Here is a 13,249-nt window from a genome sequence, read left to right as displayed (position 1 = left end):
CAGCGGCAATTCTTATGTTCTTACAATAGATGTAAATTTAAAAAACTGACATAAAATATTATAATCACTACATTAAAAGTTAACACATGCTCAAAACTCAGGGGTGGAAAATTTCATGGCGACACCAGAAAGTATTTCTTCACAGAGATAGTAGTTGATCATTGGAACAAGCTTCCAATGCAGGTGATCGAGGCAGACAGCGTGCCAGACTTTAAGAATAAATGGGATACCCATGTGGGATCCCTACGAGGGTCAAGATAAGGAAATTGGGTCATTAGGACATAAACAGGGGGTGGGTAAGCAGAGTGGGCAGACTTGATGGGCTGTAGCCCTTTTCTGCCATCATCTTCTATGTATGTTGTACATCTCTCCCTCTCCCTCCCTTGCATCTTGATCAAACATCTCTCTTCTCCCTTCCCCCTTCCTCATATAGCATTCTCTTCTTTTCTCTGTCATGTCTAACTTCTCTGCCCCTCTCTCACTATCCACCATCTCTCCCACTCTTTTGTGCCCTGGGTCAAACATCTCTCTTCCTCCTTTCTACCATAAGTTTTAACATTTCTCCCTCTCTCCCCATGCACCCCTATTCAATATTTCTTCCTCTCTTGCCCCCTCCTTGCAGTTTGTCTCCCTCCTCTCTACACTATATGTAACATTTTCCCTTTCTTGCTCCTCTCCACCCCTTTGCAGTATCTCTCCCTTCCTCCCCTCCACCCAATGTTCTCCGTTGCTGGGTAGGCCAGAGCCACCCATTGCTATACCCTGCTCCACTTCCTCTGCCATCCATCCATCATCCCTCCCTGCTTTGCCTACCATTCATCCATCATCCCTCTTTCCCCTCCCCTGCTAACCATCCATCTGTCCCTCCATCCCTCCTGCCTACCCCTCTCTTTGGGGCAACCCCAACCTGATCCCCCATGCCCTATCTTATCATCCATGGTGCAATCCCGATGCCAACTCCCTTCCCTCCCACCTACACCCCCTCGTGGTGCAACCCTGAGCTGGCATGACACACACACACCTACCCCTACATACACACACACATCCCTTTATTATCTCTGGTAGTCTAGTGGCTTCTTCAGGGACAGGAAAGAGCCAACTTTTGCCAGGGGTGAAGGTTGAAAGATGACAACATAGATTAGACTTGCTTGCTTGCTGTAGCTTTCTTTTTGCCCTGACATCCTCAGTCTCGCTGAACTCGACAATCCAATCTTGCACAATCCCATCTAAGGGAGTCCCTCCCCCTTCACTAGGAAAGAACATATGAAGGCTTCTGCATGTTTTGAGAAGGGGGTCCTTTTTCTCTGTCTCTCTGTACATTGTGGAAAGAAACCTTTTTTGCTTTCTTTGTAATGTCTGGATGTTGTGGGGAGGTTCTCTTCATGACGTCTGATTATTTTTTTCTCTCCACAGGGAAGAGGCAAGAGAGTCTCTGGCAAGATCTGGCTTCAAGATATGTGGAGGCTATGAAGGACATGGAGGGAAGGAAGCCTGGTCCTACCAGCATCCTAGGTAGATAGGGAATCTTCAGTGAGGGAGGGAAAAGTGATGTTCTGACCTCTTGCTCTGGCTCTGAGGATAGTCAGCAGCTTAAACTCATTGAACCTGTAGTCTTATAATAGATTGGATGCTATATTCCGTAAGTAAAGCTTCTTTAATACAAACTTAAAGAAATAAACTCACAATTCAGTTGCTCTTAAGGGATCTTGTCTTTTTTACAAGTCTACACTCTACTGTCACTTCTCAGAGACAGTGGTAGCCAGGACTGCATGCCACACTTTGTGGAGGATAATATTGTACTTTAGAACTTAGCCATCTAAGCTAATTTTAAATTAATAGATTCAAAGGAAAACAAACAAACAAATGGGGAGCAATGCTTTCCTAGGTTATGTGCTGGCTAAAATTGAGTTTGCTCTCTGAACAGACAAGCGAAAAGGCAGACATTGGCCCACCAAGTATACAGCAGTGCACACTGGGAGCTTGAGTTAAAGAAACACACATGTACATATTTCAATACAAGCAATCTGCTCTTATGTATGTGGGGGCAGAACAAGTGAATTTGTGAGCCCTTCAGTGTAACTATCCTCTTCAAATTATCAAGTGTTTGAAATTAATCCTATGTAGAAACTCATCAAGGTGCCCTGTAATGTTTCATACTTCGTATCATAGATGGGTCATGTCTTGTAAGATGTTCTCATCTCATTATCCTCTTGGTGAAGGGTTCATCTCTGATATGTTTGCTTTATATTGGGGTTCATGTCTTGGTATCATTTTTTTAAAATTGAATTTATTAAATGTTACAAAAAAGTAACAGAAAAAGGAAAGAAAAAAGAATCATATCCATGGTTCAATTTCCAAAACAAAATTTTATTATTTATTAGACAATCGAGCAGTACTTGGCAGTGTACAAATACAAAATTAAAAACAGAACAATATAACCCCCCCCCCCTTTTTTTTACTAAATTGTAGCGTGTTTTTTAGCACCGACGCTTATAGAATTCCTATAGTGCCAGATTGTGTGCTGAATGCTCTGTGCTGCTCCGATGCTCATAGGAACTCTATGACCGTCGGAGCAGTGCAGAGCATATAGTGCGCTGGCCTGCGCTAAAAACCTCTTCCATGCATTTGTGAGAGAGGTAGGTTAGATTTTTTAAAAAATTGTTATTTATAAGAGGGGGGGAAATGTATTAATATTTAACTGATGTTGTACTTGTCTTTAGTATTGTAAACCGGATCTGGTTAGGGTTGCTGAAAGGACAATTATAAGTCACTGCTACTGATGACCATACATGTGTAAACACTGAATCTATTATATGCTTGTGAATACTAATGCTGTTACACATATTTGCACAATAACATACAAATCTACACATATTGTACATATGTAGGCACATATATGTAATGTGCACACTTTCAAAATAATGCTAGCTCATAGGGGAGTATTCAGAGCTGTGTGTTCTGCAGGTACTTCTCAGCTCAGGCCTGGAGAGACCAGTGGCTACAGGATCCCATTTAACCCCAAAGCTACGGGCTGTGGAGCAGCCATGAGGTCCATGTGCATTGGGCTCAGGTCTGTAGCACTGTAATTTCTCACTGCTGTCCATTCACAGATGTTTTTCTCTTTTCTTGTTTGTTCTCTCTCTCTCTTGGAGGATGTTTGGAGGGTGTTGGGTTGGTGGGTTTTTTGGTTTTTTTCTCACATGATTTATTTAGCTTCTGCCTGTCTACAGGTATCCTCGCCCCTCAGATCTCCAAGACCTCATCCAAGTAAGTGTAGAGAGTGGAAGAATGACCCATAATCACCCCACAGGTAAGCCAGAGTGAGTTTACTCTGGGGTCTATTTACCAACTGACAAGCTATTGTATTGCAAGTTAGTTCCCTTAGGGTTTATTAAAACTGCTGAGTACATTGCTGTAGTCAGCAAAGAAACAAAGTTGTTCTAGTGTAATAATAATAACTTTATTTTTCTATACCGCCAACACCCAAAAACTTCTAGGCAGTTCACTAAATAAGAGGACTGGACATTCCAGCAGTGGCGTACCAAGGGAGGGGCAGGGTGGGGCGGGCGGGCAGGCAGGCTTTCAAGGGGGAGGGGGATGACAGGCAGGCAGGCCTTCAAGGGGGGGTGCAGGCCTTCAAGGGGGGACAGGCCTACAAGGGGGGGACAGGCCTTCAAGGGGGGGACAGGCCTTCAGGGGGGGTGCAGGCCTACGGGGGGGGTGCCGACCTTCAAGGGGGTGCAGGCCTTCAGGGGGGGACAGGCAGGCAGGCCTACAAGGGGGGGACAGGCCTACAAGGGGGGGACAGGCCTACAAGGGGGGGACAGGCCTACAAGGGGGGGACAGGCCTTAAAGGGGGGACAGGCCTTAAAGGGGGGGTGCAGGCCTTAAAGGGGGGGGTGCAGGCCTTAAAGGGGGGGTGCAGGCCTTCGGGGAGGGGTGCCGACCTTCAAAGGGGTGCAGGCCTTCAAGGGGGGGACAGGCTTTCAAGGGGGGGGGACGGGGGGACAGGCCTTCGGGGGGGTGCAGGCCTTCGGGGGGGTGCCGACCTTCAAGGGGGTGCAGGCCTTCAAGGGGGGGACAGGCCTTCAAGGGGGGGACAGGCAGGTAGGCATTCAAGTGGGGGGACAGGCCTTCGGGGGGGGGGGTGCAGGCCTTCGGGGGGGGGTGCAGGCCTTCGGGGGGGGTGCAGGCCTTCGGGGGGGGTGCAGGCCTTCGGGGGGGGTGCAGGCCTTCAAGGGAGGGGACAGGCCTTCAAGGGTGGGACAGGCCTACAAGGGGGTGGGACAGGCCTACAAGGGGGTGGGACAGGCCTTCAAGGGGGGTGCAGGCCTTTGGGGGGGTGCCAACCTTCAAGGGGGTGCAGGCCTTCAAGGGGGGGACAGGCCTTCAAGGGGGGACAGGCAGGCAGGCCTTCAAGGGGGGTGCAGGCCTTCGGGGGGGGGCAGGCCTTCGGGGGGGGGGGGGTGCTGGCCTTCGGGGGGGTGCAGGCCTTCAAGGGGGTGCAGACCTTCAAGGGGGTGCAGGCCTTCAAGGGAGGGGACAGGCCTTCAAGGGGGGGACAGGCAGGCAGGCCTTCAAGGGGGGGACAGGCAGGCAGGACTTCAGGGGGTGGGACAGGCCTACAAGGGGGTGGGACAGGCCTTCAAGGGGGGGTGCAGGCCTTTGGGGGGGTGCCAACCTTCAAGGGGGGGGACAGGCCTTCAAGGGGGGACAGGCAGGCAGGCCTTCAAGGGGGGTCAGGCCTTCAAGGGGGGGTGCAGACCTTCGGGGGGGACAAGCCTTCAAGGGGGGGACAGGCCTACAAGGGGGTGGGACAGGCCTTCAAGGGGGGGACAGGCCTTCAAGGGGGGTGCAGGCCTTTGGGGGTGCCAACCTTCAAGGGGGTGCAGGCCTTCAAGGGGGGGGACAGGCCTTCAATGGGGGACAGGCAGGCAGGCCTTCAAGGGGGGTCAAGCCTTCAAGGGGGGGACAGGCCTTTGGGGGGTGCAGACCTTCAAGGGGGGGATAGGCCTTTGGGGGGTGCAGACCTTCAAGGGGGGACAGGCCTTCAAGGGGGGACAGGCCTTCAAGGGGGTGGGACAGGCCTTCAAGGGGGGTGCAGGCCTTCAAGGGGGGACAGGCAGACCTTTAAGGGGGGACCCTGGTTTAGAAGTACACAGAGGGAAGGGGGTGTTCAAAGAGACGTGCATATGCCAAACTTTGGGGGGGGAAAGAAATAATGGGTCTGAAAATAGAGGAGAGGGAGAGAGATGATGGACCATGGGATTTAGGGAGGGAAGGAACAGAAAGGGAGAGAAATTGGGCACAAGGGATGGTGTGGAGGAGCGATAGAGATACTGGATAGAAGGGTAATTGGGAAAAGAAAGGGAGAGATGGTGGACTCTGGGGTGGTGGGGAAAGAGGGAGAGATGCCGGATGAAAGGGTAGTTAAGAAAAGGTGGATCTGTGGAGGGAGATGAAAAAAAGGAAAGATACCAGACTTCCTGGGGAGGGAAGGGAAATGGAAAGGGAGGACAGAGTTGGCAGATGGATGGTTAGCATGCAGAAAGAAGAAAGAAGGAGACCCTGGCAAGCAAGTTATCGGAAGAAAACCAGAGCCTTGGACCAACAAGATTTGAAATATAACCAGACAACAAAAGGTAGAAAAATTAATTTTATTTTCTGTTTTGTGATTATAATATGTCAGATTTGAAATGTGTATCCTGCCAGAGCTGGTGTTGGACTGCAAACGTGAGCTAGGATTTAACAGAGAGAGGAAAAGTCCTTTTTGTTTCTTTATTTTATTTACACCATAGCGCCAGTGTGGCTAGGAGAAGCCAAAGGGGGTGAAAAAGCTATAAAACCCACCAGGAGTTTTGAAAAAAATCACCCAACTGGGCAGGAAAATTGAATTGAAAAACCAATTCAATAGGCTGAATCGAATCGAAATTTTTTTTTCCTGAATCTGGCAGCATTAGTTTGCACTACTGTCTTAGACTTTAGGACCTGGGATTGGGGAGAGATGGCATCCTCAGTACTTTATAATGCAAGTGAAACGAGGATTTGGTCAGACTTTTGAAGGGTCTGCAGAAAAAAAATATTGTATAGGCCGGGGACATGAGACAGCAGGAAATGGGAACTTTTCTTCCTTCTATTTTTGTGAATGGAAAGGCTGAGGATGTCAGAGAGTTCAGTTAAAATATGTGCTTTATAAGAAAATATAATAATGTGTTTTATAAAGTTTATAGCATAGCTGGCCTACCCAGTGAGGTGTTCCTAGTGGTGGTGGTGGTGGCAGCGTGTTAATGTGTTGAGAGGAAGAGGTGGTCTGGGAAATTCTGCTGAGCAAACTCCGGGCCCATTTCTACCCCCCAGTTAGTCCACTCCACTCAACTGGTTCACACACTGAGTGGGTCTTTGGGTGTTGTTTTGGAATCTCTTCCAGTGGTTTATCAGTATCTCCTTCTGGTCCAAGGAAGGAAACTTTGTTATCCTTAGCATTGACCTACAGAATATGTTTGTACAGCACTGCTTGTGTGGCATTAGGCTATGTAGTGATCGAAAGAAATAAACAGACCTTTGCACATTTTTGCACTATATGGTGGGTGTATGAGGAGATTCACATTTCCTGCACAGCTAAGTCCATGTGAAGTTACCTTGTGCTGTATTTGACATCTAGCAAGGTCTCTGTTTGAAAGGAAAGATCTAAACTTAAAAATGAAGTGGCCAGAAGTTATGGTAAAAGCAGATAGTGTAGCTGGTTTTAAGAAAGATTTGGACAAATTTCTGGAGGAAAAGTCCATAATCTGTTATTAAGACATGGGGGAAGTGTCTGCTTGCCCTGGATCGGTAGCATGGAATGTTGCTACTCTTTGGGTTTTGACCAGTTATTAGTGTCCTGGATTGGCTACCATGAGAATGGGCTACTGGGCATGATGGACCATTGGTCTGACCCAGTTAGGCTATTCTTATGTTATGTTCTCATCAGTAGGGGCCTTTGTTTTCACTTTTTATTTTAATGTATTTTTTTTCTGGGAACTTATCAATGTTTTTTTATAATGGAAGAGAATTAATGTGTGTGGGATGAGGGGGTAACTAATTTCTTCAGCTAAATAATTCAATCCACCTCAAACAGACATAGGAGAACTCACGCACCATTCACACACCCTACAACCAAAAACGTTGAAAGAAAAAAACTGTTCGACAACCTCCTAGCCATTCGAGCTGCAACACTCGACCCCCAACTGACATCGACCATAGACTGAACCTTCAAAAAAAAATAAAAACCTTTCTATTCAAAAAACACATAAAACCGAACACAATCAGAACTGTCCCAAACATCACCTGCAACTACTCCATATGTACTTCTGATGTCATGACAATTCAGACATAATTTATGTTATGTTATGTTTGGAATATAAGAAAATTTTCACTGCCTGTTCTATTCTGACCATTTATTACGTTTCATGGTCATTACAAAAAATATTTTTTTCCATGGGGGAGGGGTGTCAAAAAATGATGGGCCCCGGGTGCCACATACCCTAGGTACGCCACTGCATTCCAGTGCATTGTTTTAAGTGACGAGCACGAAGAAAAGCCTTCAACATAATATAAGTAGCTACATTTATTCATGCAATAAATCAACAAGTTAATTAACCTGATACAAAATGCATTACCAAACTTTTCAGTATCTTGGCCCTTTTACTTAGCTTAAAGAGTGCTCTTTCATTAAAGAACCAAAGGGCAGATTCTCAAAACTAAAATCTGCCTTTAATGTGCTCGCTAAACCGGTTCCAGTTGGTTTAACGTGCATATATTTTAGCGGCAGATTATTAAAATGACTTTCTGTGGTCAAGTTTTCTAGCAGTCTGATACTGCCATGCAAATGTAGTACAATGAGGTCGTTAATATTAAAATGATCACTCCGAGCGATTCTCTATAATCGCTGAGTGATTCTCTAACTTCTTTGTGCTACATTTGCGACCAAAATTTTCTGACAGATCTGAGCTGTCGTTGCCTTACTTTCTGATCAGCGCCTGAGCACTGATTGGCTCGGGCACTGATAAGAAAGTAAGGCAACGACTGCTCACATCTGTCAGAAAAATTTTCTGCCGTCAAACAGCCCCCCGATACCCCCCTCCCTAACAACAGGAAAGATACCTACTCCCTCCCGCCGACCCCTCCCCCTTACCTTGTTTTGATGGCTGGATCCAGCCAGCCTAGTGTTGCCTGATTTTGGGGAAAAAAAATTTGATTAGATTCAGTCTATTGAACCAATTTTTCGATTCGATTTTCCTGCCCAATTGGGTGTTTTTGTTTTGTTGTTTTTGTATGTTTTTTTTTTTTAAAAAAACATCCTGGTGGGTTTATTTTATAACCTCTTCACCCTTTTTATAGCCTCTTCACCCCCTTTGCCCTCTCCTACCCACACTGATGCTATGGTGTAAACAAAATAAACAAAAAGACTTTTCCTCTCTCTGTTAAATCCTAGCTCATGTTCACGGTCTAACACCAGCTCTGGCAGGATGCACATTTCAAATCTGACATGTTGTAATCCCAAAATAGAAAATAAAATTATTTTTTCTACCTTTTTATTGTCTGGACATTATTCAAATCATGTTAGTCCCATGCTCTGGTTGTCTTCTAATAACTTGCTTGCCAGGGTCTCCTACTCATTTGTCATTTTCTTCTTTTTCGGTGCGAACCATCCATCTTCCATCTCTGTCCTCCCCTTCCCTCCCCCGTAGGTCTGGCATCTTTCCTTTTTTTTTTTTTGTCTCCATCCCCACAGCTGCAGCGATGAACCCCACCATCCCCAGTTCCACCATCTCTCCTTTTCTTAACTACCCTTTCATCCTACATCTCTTCCTTCTTCTCTACCATCTCTCCCATTCTCTTCCCAATTACCCTGCTATCCAGTATCTCTATTCTCCCCCCCTACTCCATCCCTTGTGTCCAACTTCTCTCCCTTTCTGTTCCTTCCATCCCTAAATCACCATTGTCCATCATCTCTCTCCTCTCCTCTATTTTTAGACCCATTATTTCTTCCCCCCAGTCCAGCATATGCACATCTCTTTGAACCCCCCCCCTTACCTACCTCCCTCCCTCCATCCAGGTACTTCTACACCAGGGCCCCCCAGAAGGCCTGGGCTGTTCCTTCCCCCCCACCCAAAGGCCTGCACCACCCTCCGAAGGCCTGCATGTTCTTCAGCTTCCCCTCTGGCATCCCGCTCTAGCGGAGCTGCCCACAGAGAAGATCGCCGGTGCTTTAGCAATCCTTGCAGGCTGCCATTGGCCTCCGCAGCTGTCCTTCCCTCTTCCGCAGTCCTGCCCTTCATCTGACGTCAAGGGCAGGATCGTTGCAGAGGGAAGGACAGCTGCGGAGGCCGATAGCAACCTGCAAGGATTGCTAAAGCACCAGCGATCCTCTCTGCAGGCTGCCAGTAATTTAGGTAAGAGCGGGAGGTCAGGGGGGAAGACGCTGCAGCACTTCCCGACTGACCCTCCCTCCTTGCCTCTAAAGTAAGAGCAACAGTGGCCGGCCAGCCAGCAAGAGTTAGCACTGCTGCTCCTGCTTTAGGGGGGGAGGGTCAGTCACCAAATCAGGAGGCCGATCCTTTTTAAAATAGTGAACCAATTTGAATCGATTCACCTGATTCGATTCGAATCGGAAATCGGGCAGCAATAGCCCAGACTCTTAAGGCCCCCTCCCATAGGAGAGACCTTAAACAACCTGTGCCAATCAGAACCTTAGGCCCTTCCCTGGTGCGTTGTAGACACTCACATGCTCTATTCACTTTTCCATTTGTTAAAGGGTGCAAATTTTAAAAAATACCATCTTGTCTTTTGTCTTAACAAGCTGCATCTTGGGATAAGGCCCTGAATTCCTTAATTGCAACTTCCAATACTTATCAACAATTTAAAAGCCATTTAAAAACAAATTTGTTTACTAGATTTTTAGGCAACTGAAGTATTTCATCTAATTGTAATTCATAGAACTTAATAGTATTGGGGTATAGAAGTTTTTATGTTATGTTATGCTGGCCAAGGGAGTAGGTGTCCCTCCGGCCAGCCATTGTAACAAGGTAAAGGGGAGAGGGCAGGGGGTTGTCAGAGACATGAGGGGATGTTGGGGGTGGGGGGAATGAGTGGTGGGAGGGAATGGGCATCTCTCCCGCTGCCAGGAAGGTGTTGCTTGCCGGTGGGAGGGAGATTTCCCTTGCTATGATCGGCTCAGCGGCCACATCTATTTGAAATATAGACCAGTATTTTGCTGGCCTACATTTCAGGCACCTACCGTGTCACTAGGGAGACTCCTAGGTCCGCCAAAGCTCACCTAAGGCCATTTCCAGGTGAAACCACACCCATTCCTAGCCTTGGGCAAGCTTAAGCGGCCCTATGCATCACCCTAGGCTGGTGAAAACACCTACAATGTAGGCAGCCAGTCTCGGGGTAGTTGTTGGGTTTTGGGGTTTTTTTTGTTTTTTTAACGTGTATCCCAATTGGCTGGTTAGACAGCGGGAGGACGCTTACTGCTGCCTACGATCAGGATGCCTTTAATAGAATTTGCCCCTTAGTGTGCAAGTATCATGGAGACCCTTGAGATAGTGATGAATACCCACCCTCACTTCTTATGTGGTAAACACTAGTTAACCATCTGTCAGTCAGAAAAGAGTCGAGATTTTTGATTCTCAAGATCAATCTTTTGAAAGTTTAACGTCTGCTAACAGTACAGTGTACTTTTGCATAAGCACTGTGAACCACATTACCTGTATTTTGCCAAGGCTTGTTTCTTACAAAGAATGTCATACTATGTTTAAACGTTCCCATTTGTGTGGGGTGTTCTGAAAAGGAATCACTGGTTTGTTGTCTTTTGTCTGTTTTCAAAGTACTTTATTAAAAAAACAGCTGAGAAAAGTAAGATCACTATTCCACCAAGAACACTATTCAGGAGGTATAGCGAGGGGGAAACCAAGATGGTGTCGGGTGAGACGTGTTGGAAGAGGCTCCTGCACTTTCGGCGTTTTTTTCTTTTCAGCTAAGTTTTTTTTCTTACCAGCTTTTTAGCGGAGTTTTATTTTCTGTAATATCGAAACGCGGGGAGAAACAGGAGTGATCTCCCTGATTCCTCTGCCTCTTCGGTTACACTCTAGACAGCTATTACCAGCTATGCTGTCCCTTTTGGAATGGGCGGATCTGCGCTCCGAGGGGGGCTGACCCCAGAGATGGACAGCGATTTATCATTGAGCCCGATTGGGCCTGTTATGCCTCCACGTCCCAGGATGATGTTGGGGATTCCAGCGGCCCAGCAGGAAGCGTCAGGGTGTGTTTCTCCACTGGGGCCGCGGGTATTACCTTTGACCCCGGAGGTAATTCGATCTCTGCTGAGTTACCATCGGGTGGCCGCAAAAGGAGGAGGCATTCAGGGAGTGACGAGTGAAGAAAAAGGAGCATTATCTTCTGTTCAAAGTCAGATAACTTTAATTTCTCCAGTTCAGCCTTTGAAACCCCTGATTAAGCCAGCTGTGGTGGACATGAAGGCGTTGAGGAGAGCCATGGAGAGTTTATTATCTCAACACAACAAACTGCAATTCAGATTAAAAATTGTGAGGAAAAAATTCAACTGCAGTCTGGTAGACTGGATCAAGTAGAGAACACGGTCTCAGAATTAAAAGTTGCCTCTAATCTTCAAATGAAAGACAAAAATCTATTAATCGGGAAAATTGAAAATTTTGAAAATGCTAATAGGAATTTGAACTTGAGAATACTCAATTTTCCTGTTTCTAGAATGCAATCTCCTAGAGAACTTTTCCATTCTTTTTTGACATTGGTTTTGAAATTTTCTGAGACTAATATGTCTCCGCTGCAGAAATTGTACTATCTTAATTTGCGGAAAGAAGAAAAAGAGAAGTTACCTACACATCCTGGAGACTTGGATCTTACCAGGATGTTGGAATCCTCACTGATTGAAATCTCAGTGAGAGCTACTCTGCTTGTGACCTTTGTCTTTATGCAAGACAAAGAAGCTGTTCTTCTTTTTTACAGAACTGAGAATGTTGAATTTTATGACCACAAGATTGCTATTTTTCCTGATGTTTCAAAAGTGGACACAGGATAGGCGGAAGAAATTTGACATTTCGTCAATCAGTTTTGAGTCTGGGAGCGACCTATCAACTTAGATTTCCTTGCAAATGTTGTATTACTTATCAGGCAAATAAATATCTTCTATGAACCAGATCAAATGCAATTTTTTCTGGAAGGCAAGGCTGCCATAACAGTTCTAGACCCCTCTGTGACTGCCATAACAGTTCAAGACCCCTCTGTGACTTCCACCACCCAGGCCTAAATGTAAAAAAAAAAAAAACTGCATTTCTTTAGGTCATGAGATATGACCATGAAAAATTTCTTAAGTTGAACTTCCCTTGACTGGGTATGGTTTTTCCCCTCTCTAATTGTGGACTTTGTTCATGGTATCATTAATAGGTGTGAATGTTTTCACCCTTTTCTTTGGCATTATTTTCTTTTAAGATGTACAGTATATTTAATTTTCTTTATCAAAGTATTTTGTTCTTTGATGTGAGAATGAATGAATGAATGAATAAATAAATAATAAAAAAGGAACACTATTCAGTGCTGGTTCAGGCTATTATGCTTGCCCAGTTGGATTATCGTAATTCTGTTTATGTGGGCATTAAGCAGGGCAGTCTAAAATGACTGCAGTTGTTACAGAATACGATGGCGAAACTCATTTTTGGGAAGAGAAAGTACGACCATGTCTCTCCCTTGTTGAGAAAGCTTCACTGGTTTCCAGTTCGTTTTAGGATTCCGTTTAAGTGTGCATGTATTGTCTTCTAGTTTCTTTATGGAATTTTTGACCCTTTTGTTCCCTTACATTGGAATACTTCTAGATCTTGCCACTTGAGAATTATACAGAAATATAAACTATTGTTCCCTTCTTTTAAAGGAATTAAATCTGTTGGGAAGCTAGTCAATCTCTTGTGTTTAAACTGGTGGAAACTTAGAATAACCTCCCTGACTCTGTTAGATTAATAGGTCATCTGCAACAGTTCCGTAAAGTTTTAAAAACATTATTGTTTTCACAATATCTTAATGACTTACCTTCTGAATCGACGAACTGATAGTGTTTTAATACCTACTTCTCATGTTAACATTTTATATGTTACCTGATTTTAATTATTTGTGAACCGAGTCGAGCTCTACCACAAGATGGCCCGGTATATAAACCGAAGCTTAGACTAGACTAGAA

At 45.6% G+C, this 13,249-nt stretch overlaps 1 protein-coding gene across 3 annotated transcripts in view; it reads left to right on the top strand.

Moving 5' to 3' along the window:
• Positions 1-13,249, top strand: part of LOC117361301 (protein ADP-ribosylarginine hydrolase-like) — a 49,969-nt gene that overhangs the window by 25,441 nt on the left and 11,279 nt on the right. For all 3 annotated transcript variants that reach the window (XM_033946454.1, XM_033946456.1, XM_033946455.1), the window contains 3 exons: positions 1,414-1,512; positions 2,965-3,070; positions 3,231-3,310. In XM_033946454.1, coding sequence (XP_033802345.1) covers positions 1,414-1,512; positions 2,965-3,070; positions 3,231-3,310 — 285 coding nt within the window. The remainder of the gene's footprint in view (positions 1-1,413; positions 1,513-2,964; positions 3,071-3,230; positions 3,311-13,249) is intronic.

The sequence above is a fragment of the Geotrypetes seraphini genome, chromosome 5, assembly GCF_902459505.1.
Source record: "Geotrypetes seraphini chromosome 5, aGeoSer1.1, whole genome shotgun sequence".
In the NCBI taxonomy this organism is placed as follows: Eukaryota; Metazoa; Chordata; class Amphibia; order Gymnophiona; family Dermophiidae; genus Geotrypetes; species Geotrypetes seraphini.
The sequence above is the reverse complement of the archived record's forward strand: the minus strand, read 5'-3'. Positions and strand labels throughout refer to the sequence as shown.